At 32.7% G+C, this 15,265-nt stretch overlaps 1 protein-coding gene and 1 long non-coding RNA gene across 2 annotated transcripts; one reads left to right on the top strand and one right to left on the bottom strand.

Moving 5' to 3' along the window:
* Positions 1-3,051: 3,051 nt before the first annotated feature.
* On the bottom strand, positions 3,052-6,362 carry LOC112707547 (non-specific lipid transfer protein GPI-anchored 14). The gene is made up of 3 exons (XM_025759310.3): positions 5,332-6,362; positions 4,165-4,257; positions 3,052-3,487 (listed from the first exon to the last, which is right to left on the bottom strand). Exons 1-3 carry the CDS (start codon positions 5,666-5,668, stop codon positions 3,324-3,326), a joined length of 594 nt encoding a protein of 197 aa, XP_025615095.1. The 5' UTR covers positions 5,669-6,362; the 3' UTR covers positions 3,052-3,323.
* An 849-nt stretch (positions 6,363-7,211) lies between these two features.
* LOC112707549 (uncharacterized) lies at positions 7,212-10,071 on the top strand. The gene is made up of 6 exons (XR_003156102.3): positions 7,212-8,550; positions 8,643-8,696; positions 8,791-9,047; positions 9,178-9,292; positions 9,402-9,480; positions 9,584-10,071. It is a non-coding gene; the product is annotated as an uncharacterized lncRNA (long non-coding RNA).
* The last annotated feature ends 5,194 nt before the right edge of the window (positions 10,072-15,265 follow it).

Genomic DNA, 15,265 nt, shown 5'->3' with positions numbered 1-15,265 from the left:
GACTAAATGATTTATAAGTAGTGGAATTGGTACTTGGTGAGTTATGATAATGTTTGGGATAGATTTGATTATGATTTGGTTGATTTTGGATTGAAAACTTTAGAAAAACTTGAGGTTTTGAATTTTGGTAAAAACACAATTTTCAACCAACTTTGACACGCTGTAACTTTGCCCTTGGATCCTTAAATTTGGTGAAACTCGTCTTAAATAAAAATTGGGTCCAAGTAGTTTATGATGATTAAAGAACGGATAAAAAATAATTTTTAACAAAAAAATTATGCACGTTTGAAATTTGGGTTTAAAAATAGAATTTTGCCAAAAAAAACAGAAAATCCGGTATGCGTGCGTACGCACACTATCGTGCGCACGCACAAACCAAAGCGTGTGGGGAGATTCATGCGTACACATACTCTAGGAGTTTTACAAGTTATGCGTACGCTCACTATGATGCATACGCACACGCTAGGAGAGTTGTCTGGTGCGTACACACAATGCCTTATTTTGCACAAAAATTCTGTTTTTAACTATTTGACCTTCTTGGTAGGTTTGTAAACTTCTGCAATTTTCGTTGAAGGTTCGATAGCTAGTTTTTAGGCTTTGGAGTAAGAGCGAACATGTTGAGGGTGATGAATTGATATTAAAGAAAAATGGATTACATAAAATGAGAGTTGTGATTGGGATGATTATGATAATAAGAAATGAGAATGATTGATGATGACTAAGTATAATGAGTATGGTTATGACACTAAAAGATGATGATGAATGAATTTGATTGAGATAGAAAGATAATGATTATGAAAATGGAAGTAAGTCTCATTGACATGTGCCTGCTCGAATAGCATGCAAGGGTCGGGCCTCATCCCACTTGCTCCGGGTTAGTATTTGAGTTTCCTGAAAAGTAGCAAGAGTTGTGGTTCGTCCCACTTGCTCCAAGTCAGTAATTGTGACACCTGGGCAGTAGCAATAGTAGTAGTTTATTCCACTTGCTCTGTGTTGAGTTGTAAACACCCGTCTGGATAGTAGCAGCAATAGTAGTTCATTTCACTTGCTTTGGGTCAAGCGGGTAGTATGTAAGGGGTTGTGGCTCAGTCCCACTTGCTCCGCGAGGTGGTGTTTTGTCCAAGGTTAGCTATCGAACATGTTGGGTTTGGCTATACAATCGACAGATGAGACTCATCAGCCATAGGACAGGCATACATAATATGTATTTGTATGTTTTGTTTGAGTATGCATTGTTTTAAATTGCCTAACTACTTATCCATGCTTATCTGCTACCTGCTTTACTTGCTATATCTGTACTCTATTTGTATTTTTTTTTTATTTGTATGTGTTTGTATCTAAGAGATACCTCAGTGGTGGAGGAGTATTGAGAGTTGTTCTACTTTTAGCAATTTGAAGGTTTGAGGGAAATAGAAGGGGAAAAGTTAGATTAGAACTAGAATTTTGTAGATAGAGTACCAAATTTCTGGTTTAGTATAACCTTTAAGTTAAAATCTGAGTGTCAGAGTTTTAGGAATGTCTCTGACTTTTTCAAAATCTTATATATTATCTGTGTAGACACCTTAACCAGTTAACCATACTGAGAACCCAGTTCTCATTCCATACATATTTTGCCATTTTTCATATGTAAGTCGAGAGGCACCTAGTTGAGCATTCTGGAGATCTTTTGGAAGCGAAAAACTATTTCAAAACTTGATGTTTTGTATTTTGTTTTTATATATAGATGCATAGATATTATTCGCCATAAATATATATATATATATATTCTCTTTTTTCAGGGATTTAACTCCTACATGTTAAAACCCTTCCCTAAATGATGTCGTTTATGTTCTTTTTGAGTGTCAAAAACAAAACGACAACATTTTACCCGTCTAGTGTGACTTTCAGCATAGCCTTTGTCTAATCACATCATTATTTTGTCATTGGAAAGTATCTCAGGTACTACCATTATTAATTTGGGGGGACAAATTTAAAACAATTTTAAGTTTAGGGACGATAAGGCTCAACTACAAATTCAGAAATAACTTTAAGTATTAATTCAAGTTTTTTTTTTATTCTTACTGTATTTTAGTCAAAAAACTCCTGCAAACATAAAAATATTATTCTAACTCTCAATAATCGATTAATTATTAATTATCATAAAAAACATACAAAATTTAATTAAAACTTAAAAAATAAATAAATAAATCTTAAAAATTATTTAAGATGACATGTCATTACCGGATACCATCCCTTCTCGTAAAGCTCATTTAGAGCAAGTGCTTATAATATTGCGTGACAAGAAGGGAGTATTCGAGTATGCTTGACTGCTTGAGCTATGCTGTGGATCTACATGCATTGCTCCGATTTTTGTGTCCGAATTTTAACGAATTTAATCAACGGTGACCAGATTTAACCAAATTTTTTCTTATATAGTTTAATGGGCAAACCGAATCGGCTAAACTTTTATTTTTTCAATTTTTAGGTCAAACTTGACCAATTGAATCCGATTCTAATAATAATGGGTTAAAAATTTTCTCTTTCTTCCCCTCTCTTCTTTTAGTTGATAATCTAAAAAAAAATTTATTTTTAAAATATATAATAGCATTTAAAATTTCTTGACTTGGACATTCAAAAAATCGACAATAATAACATCCAGGTCACATTTTATATCTAAATCTCTTTTTTTTTAAGTAATAAAAATGCTGCAATATTTTTTCGAGAACACATAAAAATGATACACACAACATAGCAAAATATCCAATATTCAACGATTATATCATCCAAAATCTTAATTGCAGCATTTAAAACTATTCAATGATATAAATATACAATATATTAGCCTGATATATAATTATATATATAGAAATGTTTGATAACTTAAAAAAATCAGGCAAAAACAATCATAACTTTTGTATATGTAATACTTATCTAAAGGTAAGATAAACTTTTCGTATATATAATTTTGTCGACTGGCTATGTAAATAGAATGGTAAAACATTCTTTTTATTAATTAAACTCATAAATGAGTCTTCATTTAACTTTTAGATAATTATTGTGTAAGACCAATAGTATCGTCCAATTAGAATAGTATCCACTAATAAGAAATAACAGAATACAAAAATCAATTTCAAAGTAAACTTAGGACCCACTGCAATAATCGTACCGAAATATTGTCCCTCCCTTTACTCCCTTCTTTAAACAATATTTTTATTTTTTACATCCAACTTTTCTCTATACCATTTCGTAGATGGCATTGATACAATAACGCAAATGGCACAAAATCATTTATGCCCCCAAAGAAAGAAGCTCTCTCCCTATGAAAGAAGATCGTTTTTGAAGTTTTAAAGCCAAAAAAAGAGCCCAACAATTTGAAGACCAAAACCCAAAATTGCTAAAACGAACAGCTTTTTGTCCTTCCATGGTGCCTCATTCTTCTGAGCAGAGCTGGTTTCCTGACTACTTTTCCCTTTACTCTCTCCTTTTTCGCTTGCTGGACTTACTCCATCTACGACCGCATTATAAAATACACATAAATAATGCTTACTATATGCACATCAATAATGACTATGCTAATGCTAGAGTGACTATAATGATTATAATATTTTTAGAAGTATTATTAAAATTAAAAATAATATTTTTATTATTAAATAATATTTTTTTAAAAGTATTGTTATAAGAAATATATTATTAGAATATAAAAAAATATAATTTTACTTTTAACAACATTTTGTATAACTACACTGTAGTATAAACATATTAAAATTCTCACATATATATATTTCATGCTATATAATGTAGAATAATTTTAAATGGAGAACGAAGATTATCTTTTTTTATATTAAAAAAAAATGTTCAATACGCATTTAATGATAATCTTATTTTTCATTTTTTTTTATTATTATTTGGATTTTTCAAATTTCAAATTTTTATTTTAGAAGATAAAATATAATCTTTTACCCTTAAATAATTTTTTTTATATTTTTTATTAATTCTATCTATAAAATAAATGATAAAAAATCATATTTTATCGTAAAATTTAAAATTTAAAAAATTTAAATCTATAATTAAATAGCAGAGAAGTTTAAATTGTGGGTGTGTGAGATTGGATCAGAATAAATCACCGTAAGTTTATATACTAAACAAAATTAAACAAAATTTCATATCAATGTCACTTTTAGTTACCAAAAGGAGCGGGTGCGACAGGACTTGTTCCATTTTTCTCAGCCTGATAAAATACTTGAGCCTCTGGTGATTTTGGATCCATGTGCAACAACTCTGTTACCATTGAAAGTAATAAATAAATAAATAATCATTATATATAATATATATTAGAAGAATGCCCAGATAATTTTTACATGAATAAAAAATTAAATATATGTTTTATTTCTTAAAACATAGATAGAGAAGATGGAAAAAAAATCAACGATTAGGTGGATGAACAAGGTAGTTTTAAAATTTTTTTTTAATTTAAAAATTATTAAAAAAATAATTAAAATTAAAATGATTTAAAACTACTAACAATTGTTCTACATAAATTTGATATTCTCTACCCATTTATATAGAAGTTAGCATCTTTTATATATTATTTATAGAAAAATATCCCAATACTTATTAATCGAATAAGTAGGTAACTTTATAAGTTATAGGATTAACTCTATGATTTTATGTTTTCATATTAATTGGAAAATTTTCTTTTTGTAAGCAAAATTGAGGAGTATTTTGCATAGAAATTTGAATTGAATAAAATTCTTTTACAATCTTTATCAAAATATTTAAACAAATAATTGACCGTCCAAATCCATTTACTTAATTATTTTCTATCATGCAATACGGATACGGACACGATACGATATGAAAATTTTAAAATTTTATAAGATATGTAGACACACATATATATAAAATATAAAATATTTTTTTAAAATAAATTGTAATGATATTTTAATATTTTATTGATATTAAAATATAAATTAATTTTTTAATTATTTTTAATGTCTTATTTTAATTATATCACGTATTTAAAATATTTTTTATTTTAAAAAATAATAATATATACTATATCTAAATTTATTTTAAAAATATATGTTAAGAATAAGACTAGACATACTGACACGTGATGATATTTAGGTGTGTCCAAATGTGTTCAGAGAAAATTTTTTTATTTTTTTATTAAGATACGGTTGGACACAGCGAACACTCGTGTCGGACAAGTGTCGGTGAATGTCGTGTCCAAAATATGTCAAACACGACAACTCAACGAAGTGTTCATACTTCATAAATTATTTCTCTAGCTATTAAATAAAAAATAAAATATATATTTAAAATATTACGATAATTAGGAACAAAATATACCTGGACACTTGGAGATATTGGCAGGGGCATTGCAAACTGTTGGCAGGCCCAAAGCTAAAGTCAAATTAATCTGTATTCCACCAAGGTCTGGATCATTACGATCTTTGATAATAAAACACAAGCACTTCTTGCTGTTCTTCAGCACTTGCTTCAGACCGTTACAACAATCCGGTGTCGGTGCCTTTGCTCCGCCGCCGCCGCCGACATAAGGCAGACATGTTGCTAACCCTCCTAATTGTTGTGTACATTCCTCTTTGTCCTTGTCATTCGATGAATTTCCCGTTGCCCTTCCTATTGTCACAAATGCTAACAGCAATATGTAAGCCCGGGGATTCATGTTGTGCTACAACAACAACTAACTTTTCTTTTTTTTTTTTTTTTCACTTTTTTGGAAAGATAGACGGGAAGTGACTGAAGCAAGTATGAGATAAACCGAAGGTACTTATATATTTACAAAGCAGTATGGTGTTGGTGAAGAATGCTTAGCTTTCTGTGAAGCTTATAATTATTTATTTTAGAATAACGTTAGAAATCAACACTGTATCAACCAATTTTAACCAACAAAATAATACAGTAGATTGAATAAGTTTTTTAAGGTTTGAGTTTCAGATATTTTTTTTAATTAAATTTTGGATATTTTTATTTTTAAGAATTTTAAATTTTTAGATAAATATATTTTTTATTTTTAAAATTTGTTACATCTTTTAAAAATATTATTAAATTTTATTTTGTTTTAATTTTATTTTAAAAATTTTAATTTCATTAAATATATGTCTCTCGATTAATTTTTAATTTCAAAATATTTAGAATTAATTCAGTAATAATTTTATAAAAATATTTTTTATAAGAAAATTATACATAATTGTTATATATTATTATTAAATTGATCTTAAAATTTTTTAAAATTTAATTGTTAAAAATATATTTGATGAAAATAATTTTTTCTTAAATAACATAAAATAAAATTTAAAAATATTTTTTGCGAGAGTTCTTCTTTAAACCTTTAATGGGGTTTTTGTATACTTTCTAATGAATAATGGGAACACACATTACAATTAAATATGCCGCTGTGGTTGATGTTGGGACAAGCTAAGCAATAGATAATCATTACAACTATGGGTTCTGCTTCGTAATCCAGTTCTTTTTTGTTTCTTGGTGATGTGGGATGTGGGATAACATTTGTTGAAAGTGCTACTCGAACACACTTTAAATTATTGTTTTCTTGAAAATTATATTTTCTTCTACGGGGAATAGACTGGTTAGTGTGAACACGCAAAACTGAAAAGAGTGAGTGGCCTCACTTCAACAACCCACTAAGCTTAAAATAGCATGCCAAAGCCACTCCTCATGCATAGCGACAAGTGGGAATGAATAGCGATGATTTCATATTTAGCTTTCCATGACATCATCACAAATCTTATGCCAAAGGACGTTGCTAATTTTTAACTATCACTAAAACCGGCTATAAAATTATCGAAGATTTTCACATATCTAGCATTTTGTTATGTCATGTATTTTTACGTTACAAATGTGATTTTTGTCTTGTAATATGAATGTAAATGTCTAAAAAGCCCTTAAACTTGTTAGAAAAAAAAATCGAAAAAACCCAGTAACAGTAACGGCTTTGACAGCACAGCACAGTGCGATCTACATGCATGTATAACACTGCTAAAAATATTCAGAATTGTAGATGATGGGTTGTTCTTTTAGAAGGCCTATCTCATTTTGTTTGAGCTATATGTATGGTGAAATCATAGAAAAAAACCTTTCTCTTATGGACTCATTTTTTTTTTTGTAAGACTACTATACCATATAAAAAGTATACCAAAAAAAAAAAAAAGAGAAGTGTCTTCAATAGAGGACCAAAGCAAGTAAAAATTATCTTTTGAAATGGGGACTTGGGATTGACGGAGAAAAAAGCGCTAGGGTTAAGGCTGAGTAAAAATTGTAGAAATGAAAGGGATGTTAACAATGAAATGAGAAAGGTAAAGGTGGATAGCGGTGAGTGGAGATGATCGCCGAATTCTGAAAGCTAGGTAACGGCGGTGGTCGGCGAATAACTCGTTGGAGAAAGCAAACCCAACACTAGTCACAATGAAAAATGTTTGCGTCGTTGCATCATTTAATGGAAAAATAATTTTTTTTATGTCATAATGGACGTGTTTTTGTTATATTGTGGGTAATTGCAGAGAGTGGAAGTTAGGATGATCGAAAGTGATAGGAGGTTAATTGACATTGCTAGGCGGGTGGAGCACAGTCAATTAGCATTGGATGATCTGAAGTAGATGCTCACCGCCAAGGAAGGATGCAGCAGTGGGGTGCGGACGCCAACCATGTCTTCTACTACGGCCGAGAATATCAATGTGACTAGCATGGACATGGGTCTAGCTGAACTGCTTAGGCTTGCAGCACAACCGGGCTATGCACCTCCCAAAACAGACACAGGGGGCGAACGTGGATGTTATACCCACCTGATTAGCCAAACCAAAAAGGATAAGGGTCAGCTTGATTCCAAAGTGTGTGGGTTGTTAGATGTAATAGTCCTAAATTCTCCTAGGCATGACGATGATGTCATCATCGACGGATTCCTCTCAACTCCTTGGCCACGTGCCCAAAGCACCACTGTATCTTTGCCCAACCATAACAGCTGCTGTCCTCATAGAAGGGAACATGGTAGTTGTCCCTTTGTCCAAGTTATTGCAATGGTATGCACATAATGATCTATAAATTGCATGCTGAAGTGTCTTTGTAATAACAAATCATGACACAACTTCCAACTCTCTCCCACTTGGACACCACAAGTCAAGTTTGCAACCTATTCAGCTCGGACCTCATTCGGCAAGGCCCGTCAAAGGTCCCAAAGATGGAGGCAGGTGAAATTGCGTGCAGGATCCCATCGCCGGTGATGTGCAATATGCCACAGATACCCCCTGCAGCGAATGCAACTTTTGGAGTTGGGGCTTTTAAGCCTATACCCAAGTCGTGGTCGCGGAATACCCCCAACAGTGCTAATTCCACTAGCAAGTTGATTTTCTAAATATAGCAACTGATGTAGTTTCATGTATGAAGTTAAAATCTAACCAGTGGATAATGATGCCAACTTCATGTGTAAGGCTATGAGATGGAGTTTCGGCCGACGATCAACATGTCACTCTCATACAACAAGACTGTCATGGCAGCCTATATATTCAAAAAGCCTAAGTCCAAAGAAGATTACGAGTAAGTTTTGGTTACTTTGTAAGTGTTTAATGCTTTGTTACAAAATGGGGGTTCCATCGATTGTTACAACTTTGGTACTTAACTGGTTACAGATGCCTTGACGGATGTTCTTGTCTCTATGCCTTAGATACGTTCCTCACACAGATGTGAGTGTTAATGAATCATACACTTTATTCGGAGTCCCGTCATAACTACCTTACGCTCCACATGCTTAATATAACTACTTTTTTGTTTTAGCAGATAGTGAACACCATTGTGTGGCTTGCCTCACTCAGAGCACATCGAACCAAACCTGTGCGTGACTGGTTTTTGCCTTCCTCATTTGCGGACCACATCCTACACCTGAAGCCAGTTGAAGCAATCCTTCAGACTTATCTTGGCTGGTGGATGCTAGAAACAAATGAACTGGAGCATGTAAGAAAAGGTAAGGTGTTAGTGCTTGACATTTGCAGGACTGCTGAGAAATGGCAAGAAGAGAGAGAAATATGAGGACTATAGTAAGTTATTGTTGTATGCCTGGAAAATGAATGTTTTGCTGCAATGCATGTCATTACTGTTGGTAGCTGACACGATCATTTTGATATTCATATGTCTGTCTCCTTCTTCCAACTTGTCGTGCTTGGCTAGATATTTAGACTTGATAGAAACTTGCCAAGTTTCAATGTGATCTCTCCGGATCCAACTACCGGGGGGCGGGGGGGGGCATAGAATACCCACCTACGATTCCAAACCATCCAGACAAGTACGAATACTTTCTTCCCCAAAGCCCACAATTTTAACATCATTTTCACTTTGCTTTGCTGGCCATAGCCTAAGATTTGCTTCTGAAACCTTTTCCCTTTCACTTTCAGGGATGATGATACTCCAATTTGGTGCTTCTATTGGCTACAGCATGATGGCAACTTCAACCCTGCACTACTTTTGAAGAAGGTAAATTCCATGATCTTTCTAACTTTCATCAGCTTGATAACATTTAACATGTTGACCCATCAGCTTCCACCAGTAGTCCTAACACCAACACTCCCTTTTCAAGTGTTCAGATCAACCAAGGCAGAGTCAGAATGAAGACTGCAAAAAACATTGTCAATTCAGAAACCAATTAGAACAAGCTAGAAGTCAAAGTCAACAGTGAAATGGCATGGCGCGAACTTCTTCGCACTATTGCCTAGCTTGCACCCTCCCAACTTATGTCACTGTCTTTTTTGCATGGCATAAATCTTTATTTTCTCATATGCCATGACAACTTATGTCAAGTTTCCTTTTCTTTATTTTGTTAAGCATGTATGTGTTATCTTCGGCTCCTTGGGTCCGAGAAACTTGAAGTGGCTCCGATACCGCATGTGTCTTATTATCATCTGTATGCCTTGTTAACATAGTTAGTAATAAGTTTGATTACTGATGTTGTGTTTTGTGGAGAAGCGTGGTCCTGCTTGTGAGCAGGAGCACACAATCGACATTCACCTTTTGTATGGGTTATGTCAATATGAATGAATGCAAGCAGTGGTCTCTGATGTTAGTCCATCTTTGTTACATTGCAAACACACCTGTGCATGGCTTACTTAACTAATGATACCCAAGTAACATGTACTCCTGTGCTAAGGATGTTTAAATTACCAAGATCTTTTGCCACTTTTCATTGTAATTTGTTGACCCAACCGTGTTGAACCCCACCGTGTGCTGAAATTGTATGGATTAAATATAAAAGCAACCAACATACTTGTAGGTATTTTTTTCTGCACAAACTAGCTTCATCTTTTTCCTTCTTCAGTAATAGACATAGTAAAACTAAAGAATAAGTCACACATAAAATGTGTAGGTAGAAAGTAAATAAAGTTAAAAACTTACAACTTGGCAATAATTAGAATTTCATTAGTTATTGCAATAGAATTCTTGTAATAAAAATTCAAATTCTAATTTAACGTTAAGAATTCTATTTTCACTTTCAAGTAAGTGTTAAAAGTAGTTTTTATAAGTAGCTGTACATCGGTAATGTTATATAAATTTAAAACATGAATACATAGGAAACACATGATTTAACTTGTAAGTAGGTGAAAAAGTAATAATTTCTAGAAGAAATTTAGAGTACGATTTGATCTGAAATTTTTGTTTCCACATGTATATAAATCATAATGAGTTATCCGATCAAGCGGAAAAGGTGAGCATAATTTAATATGAATTTAATCATGGTAACAAGGAAAAACAATTGTTGCGTTGTGCCAAATTTCATATTTAGAACATGAGTTTGGATGATCAACTAAAGTTCAGCATTAATACCTCCAATTAGGTGTGAGTAAGGGATTAAGTTCAGTAAATTAATGATTTAGTTCCTATTTACAAAATAAATTTGATATAAAATCAACTCCTCGGCCACATGTAAGGAGGTTTCATCTAATACCATCAATTAAGTATAGAGTATGAATTCATGTACCATCATTTGTGAACCTAAAAGTTTTATTCGTTCTTTAGACGACAAGTAGAACATAATTTATCATCAGTATCTCGATTTTATCTCTAACAATAAGGTATTAATATCAAGTTCATAGCACTAAGTCACACGGTCTTTACTCCTGCATCAAAAAATATCACCAATTTTATTTTCATGACATTAAATTTGAGACCTGAATTGGATTTAATTATATGTATTAACGTCGTTAAAAGGGCCACTTAAAAAAATTTCACCATTGAACCACAAACATTATACATATTACTACCTTAATTTTCAGAAAACTAGATCAGAAATTTTAGAAGATTCAAAATAGCTACCATACATGACCATACACTCTCCAAGTACCCTCTAACAGAGTCCATATGTATAACACAACTTGGAATTCATGAAGCACATTTTCACGGTGCGGAAAAATGCCAATAGCAAGCAAACAACACCAAAATGAAAGCATCATCACATAGTAACAGTCCATAACATGATTCATAACTTCATTCAGGTTCAAATTAATGTCACAATCCTTAGTATCATCTACTCATGAAGAATAATACATCCCTCCCAATTCACTTATCACGGTAACTGTCTTCTACCTATACAAGCCTTTGGCCAAAGAAAACATACACATTACAAGTGGCTTGTAAACATTGAAATTGTTCGAAATCAGAGGGACCTGGTAAAGGTCTCCAGAAGCTTGCATGTCTTTTTTTGTGACCTTGTCTGCTCCGCTGAACCTTCTGCCTGCAACATCAACAACAACAACATCTTTACATGGACACACGACATTGATTTTTCGACCAACTCACATCATAAAAATGTAAACTGACTCACTACCCAAACACAGATCATATTATCGCTAACAATACTTATTGCCAAAATGGAGACAACATATTCCAAAAGTTGCAACTCAATTTAAGTCGCTATTGCTAACCATAACATAATACAATTAAATGCTCTTACCTGAATTGATTGGCCACTGGTGCCTGCCTCTGCATGAAGTCCATCGCCAATTGTCCCTGATGCAGCCACACCTGGGCACCTAGTCCTTTGATGGCCCAATCGACCACAGCTGCTGCATTTCCATCTCTTTCTACCGGTTGATGGGGATGCTTGGTTGCCATGTCCAGTCCCTTTGGTTCTTACACAAACCGGATCCTTCACGCATCCTCCCTACGCTTCATTTGAAACGGGATTGTCCCCTCGAAGTCCATACTTTATTTCCAAAGACGTGTCGTTCACAACCTTTTGCGAAATCGATTTGAAGTCCTCGTTGCTCATGCAGGCAACCTTTCCGAGCCTCTTGCATAACTATGAGAATGCACCCAATCTAGTACGGTAGATTGTCGATGATTTCTCGGATAGACACGAGCATGTCTCTGAATTCATATCAATATTTGCTGTCTTCGACCACCATCGCAGCACAAGGCTATCGGGAATAACCACAACATCAAGCTGTACAAGAACAACTAGTATACATGGGAGTCCGAACGACTCCATTCTCAAACAGGAGCACGTGAAGGTGTTCATTGCGTTCTCGTGCTTAACCTGCCATGCCGTTTCTAGTTTGTGAAACTTCTGGATGTTGAACATCTGGCCACCTTCTATCTCGACACAAGCATTTATCCTCACCCACACACACCGTTTTAGCGACTCACGATATCTCCAAAACATCTCGTGCATGAATCGCGTGGCACCAGACTTCTCTAACCCTATGAACTGAGTTTGCACACCGGAGTCCCGTAGCACTATCGAAATTCCAACTTTGGTGCTATACCCCCCACGCATTTCAAAAATTGTTCAAGCACCCATACATAAGATTTCTGTGACTCGCATGACACCAAATCCATGCCAAATACGCATGTCTGGTTGTGATGGTTAACCCCAGAAAAAATTACTACGGGTAGATTATATTTGTTCAGTCTGTAGGTTTCATCGAGTGCCATCACATCACCAAATACCCCATAATTATACTAACTGTGCCTATCACTCCAAAACAGGTCGCACAAATGTTATCCAAGACCCAATCTATGCCTCTAAAACATTTTTCCATCAACACGACCAACACCTTCTAGGAGCCGAATTGCCGCATTCACATATCCATCCTACAATGCTCTTTGCCTCCTCACCTCGTTATACATATCTTTCTTTGTAAACGTGATCATGTTGAAGCCATCAAGCTGGGCTACAAACGATTCATAGATTTTAGGAATGCTAATTCCTATATCCCGCATGCTTGTTAGGTGAGCAATCTCAACTCTGAAATTTTTCTGTGTGATCTCAAGAAATCCACAAACTTCCCCAAAACAAGCTTGTGATTATGCTCATCAACAAATCATGAGACATGCCACTTTTCGTTGTCTTTCCTCTTAATCCTCATCACGGCCACACAACCACAACGAGTTATTACTTTATGTTCATTCTTTTTATCAGTCTTCTCCAACCATTTCTTTTCTTTGAACCCCTCTCTATTGCAGACCCCTTAAAGCGGCTAACAATCTCTCTGACAATATTTATTACCTTATTTCCTTGTCTTGTTACAAATCCCTTAATGCGGCTATAGATATTATAAAAACCACTTGCTTCCTCAGGCGTGTTAAATTCCATTAGAAGAACGTCTTCCGGTCTAAGTCCACCCATATCTATATATACATGCGACGCCTTCCCCCCACCCCTCGCACTCCAAATTCCTAACCACATCGTCAGCTTCAGTGTCCAGGTCAAACAATGCTTTCTGCAAAAAAGTCAACAAAACCATGACGGCAAAATCATATATACCTTACAAATTTGACAAAAGTATTTGATGGAGCTCTTGTAGAAAGGTCCATCAAATGAAGTTGACTAAAATACTTATATGTCGAGAACAAAACTCTCAAGAATTGATTAACAACTTCTTCTATTTCATGGTTGCGATTCTCACCCTACTTTATTTTATCCACACAAATTTCACAGGTTGCAAATGTGACTCAACTTTACTCATCTATAAATATTAATTTAGTTAAATTATTAAATTGTTCACGATACAAAGTTAATGAGAGGCACATTTATATTTTAATATTCTTAATTATTTCATATTTTATAGCCATTCTTTATATATATCTTTAATGAACGATATAGATAAAAAATTTATAATTAATAGTATACGTGTTTCTCCTTTTAAGGTTAGGGTTCTACAGATTGGCAAATGAAACATTAGTTGTACTGTGACAATTCATATTTACCTAAATAAAAATATTTGTACGCTTCGGTGAAAGTTTTATTTAATTTAAAACAAATGCCAACTATTATATTGTAAAATGTAACAAGTTATTTAATTTTCATAACGTGTATAATAGTTAACATTTAGTTTATAATTCGTAACGTACAGAATAATTAATATCCACTTAGGAAGTTATTTCAATTTCCAATACTATACCAATCTTACTTTATTTTATGCAGATCCCAAATTATTAATTTATATTTTTATTATGTCTCTTAATTGTTTCACACATTATTATTATTTAAGTTTAATTATTTTGTTGATTTCTATAGTTTTTGTCAAATTTTTAATTAAATTTCTATATTTTTTTTAATTAGATCCCTATACAATTAAACAATTACTATCAAGAGGGATCTAATTAAAAAAATTTTGGTATAAAAACTAAATTAAAAAAATGTATAAAAATCCAATTAAAAATTTTATAAAAATATAAAGACTAACAAATAATTAAATTTATTTTTTTATTATTACTCTCTATATATGTATCTACCATTATCATTCAGATTTTTTTTGCTTAAATTATCAAAATTTAATGCTAATAATTCTTAAACACAATATTAAAATATATTATTTTTCTCTAGTATAAACAAAAATGCGCTATTGTAAGTTTTCAGCTAACAATTACAAATCTAACTTGCAATCTAACATAGTGTAAGAACATTATATATAGTTTATTATATTTTATTATATTATCTTTGTACCACATAACATAAAATAGAATTCTATATCTTACCACATCTTTAACATTATATACCAATCTAATATATGTTAATTTATATGTTTATCGGGTTACCAAGTTATTTAAAAAATTAATTAATAAATATTCTTATCTTACCGCATCTTTAACATTATATGTCAATCTAATAATTAGTAAAAAAATATTATTAACTAACATAGAATCGATTAAAAATTCAAAAAAGAATTAGCTAAATATCCATAAAAAAAATTTTACTCAATCATTAGTAGGTATAAATAATATTGTATCTTATATATGCCAATCAAATGATCAGTGTTATATG

The sequence above is a fragment of the Arachis hypogaea genome, chromosome 8 (genome assembly GCF_003086295.3).
Source record: "Arachis hypogaea cultivar Tifrunner chromosome 8, arahy.Tifrunner.gnm2.J5K5, whole genome shotgun sequence".
NCBI lineage: Eukaryota > Viridiplantae > Streptophyta > Magnoliopsida > Fabales > Fabaceae > Arachis > Arachis hypogaea.
The sequence above is the reverse complement of the archived record's forward strand: the minus strand, read 5'-3'. Positions and strand labels throughout refer to the sequence as shown.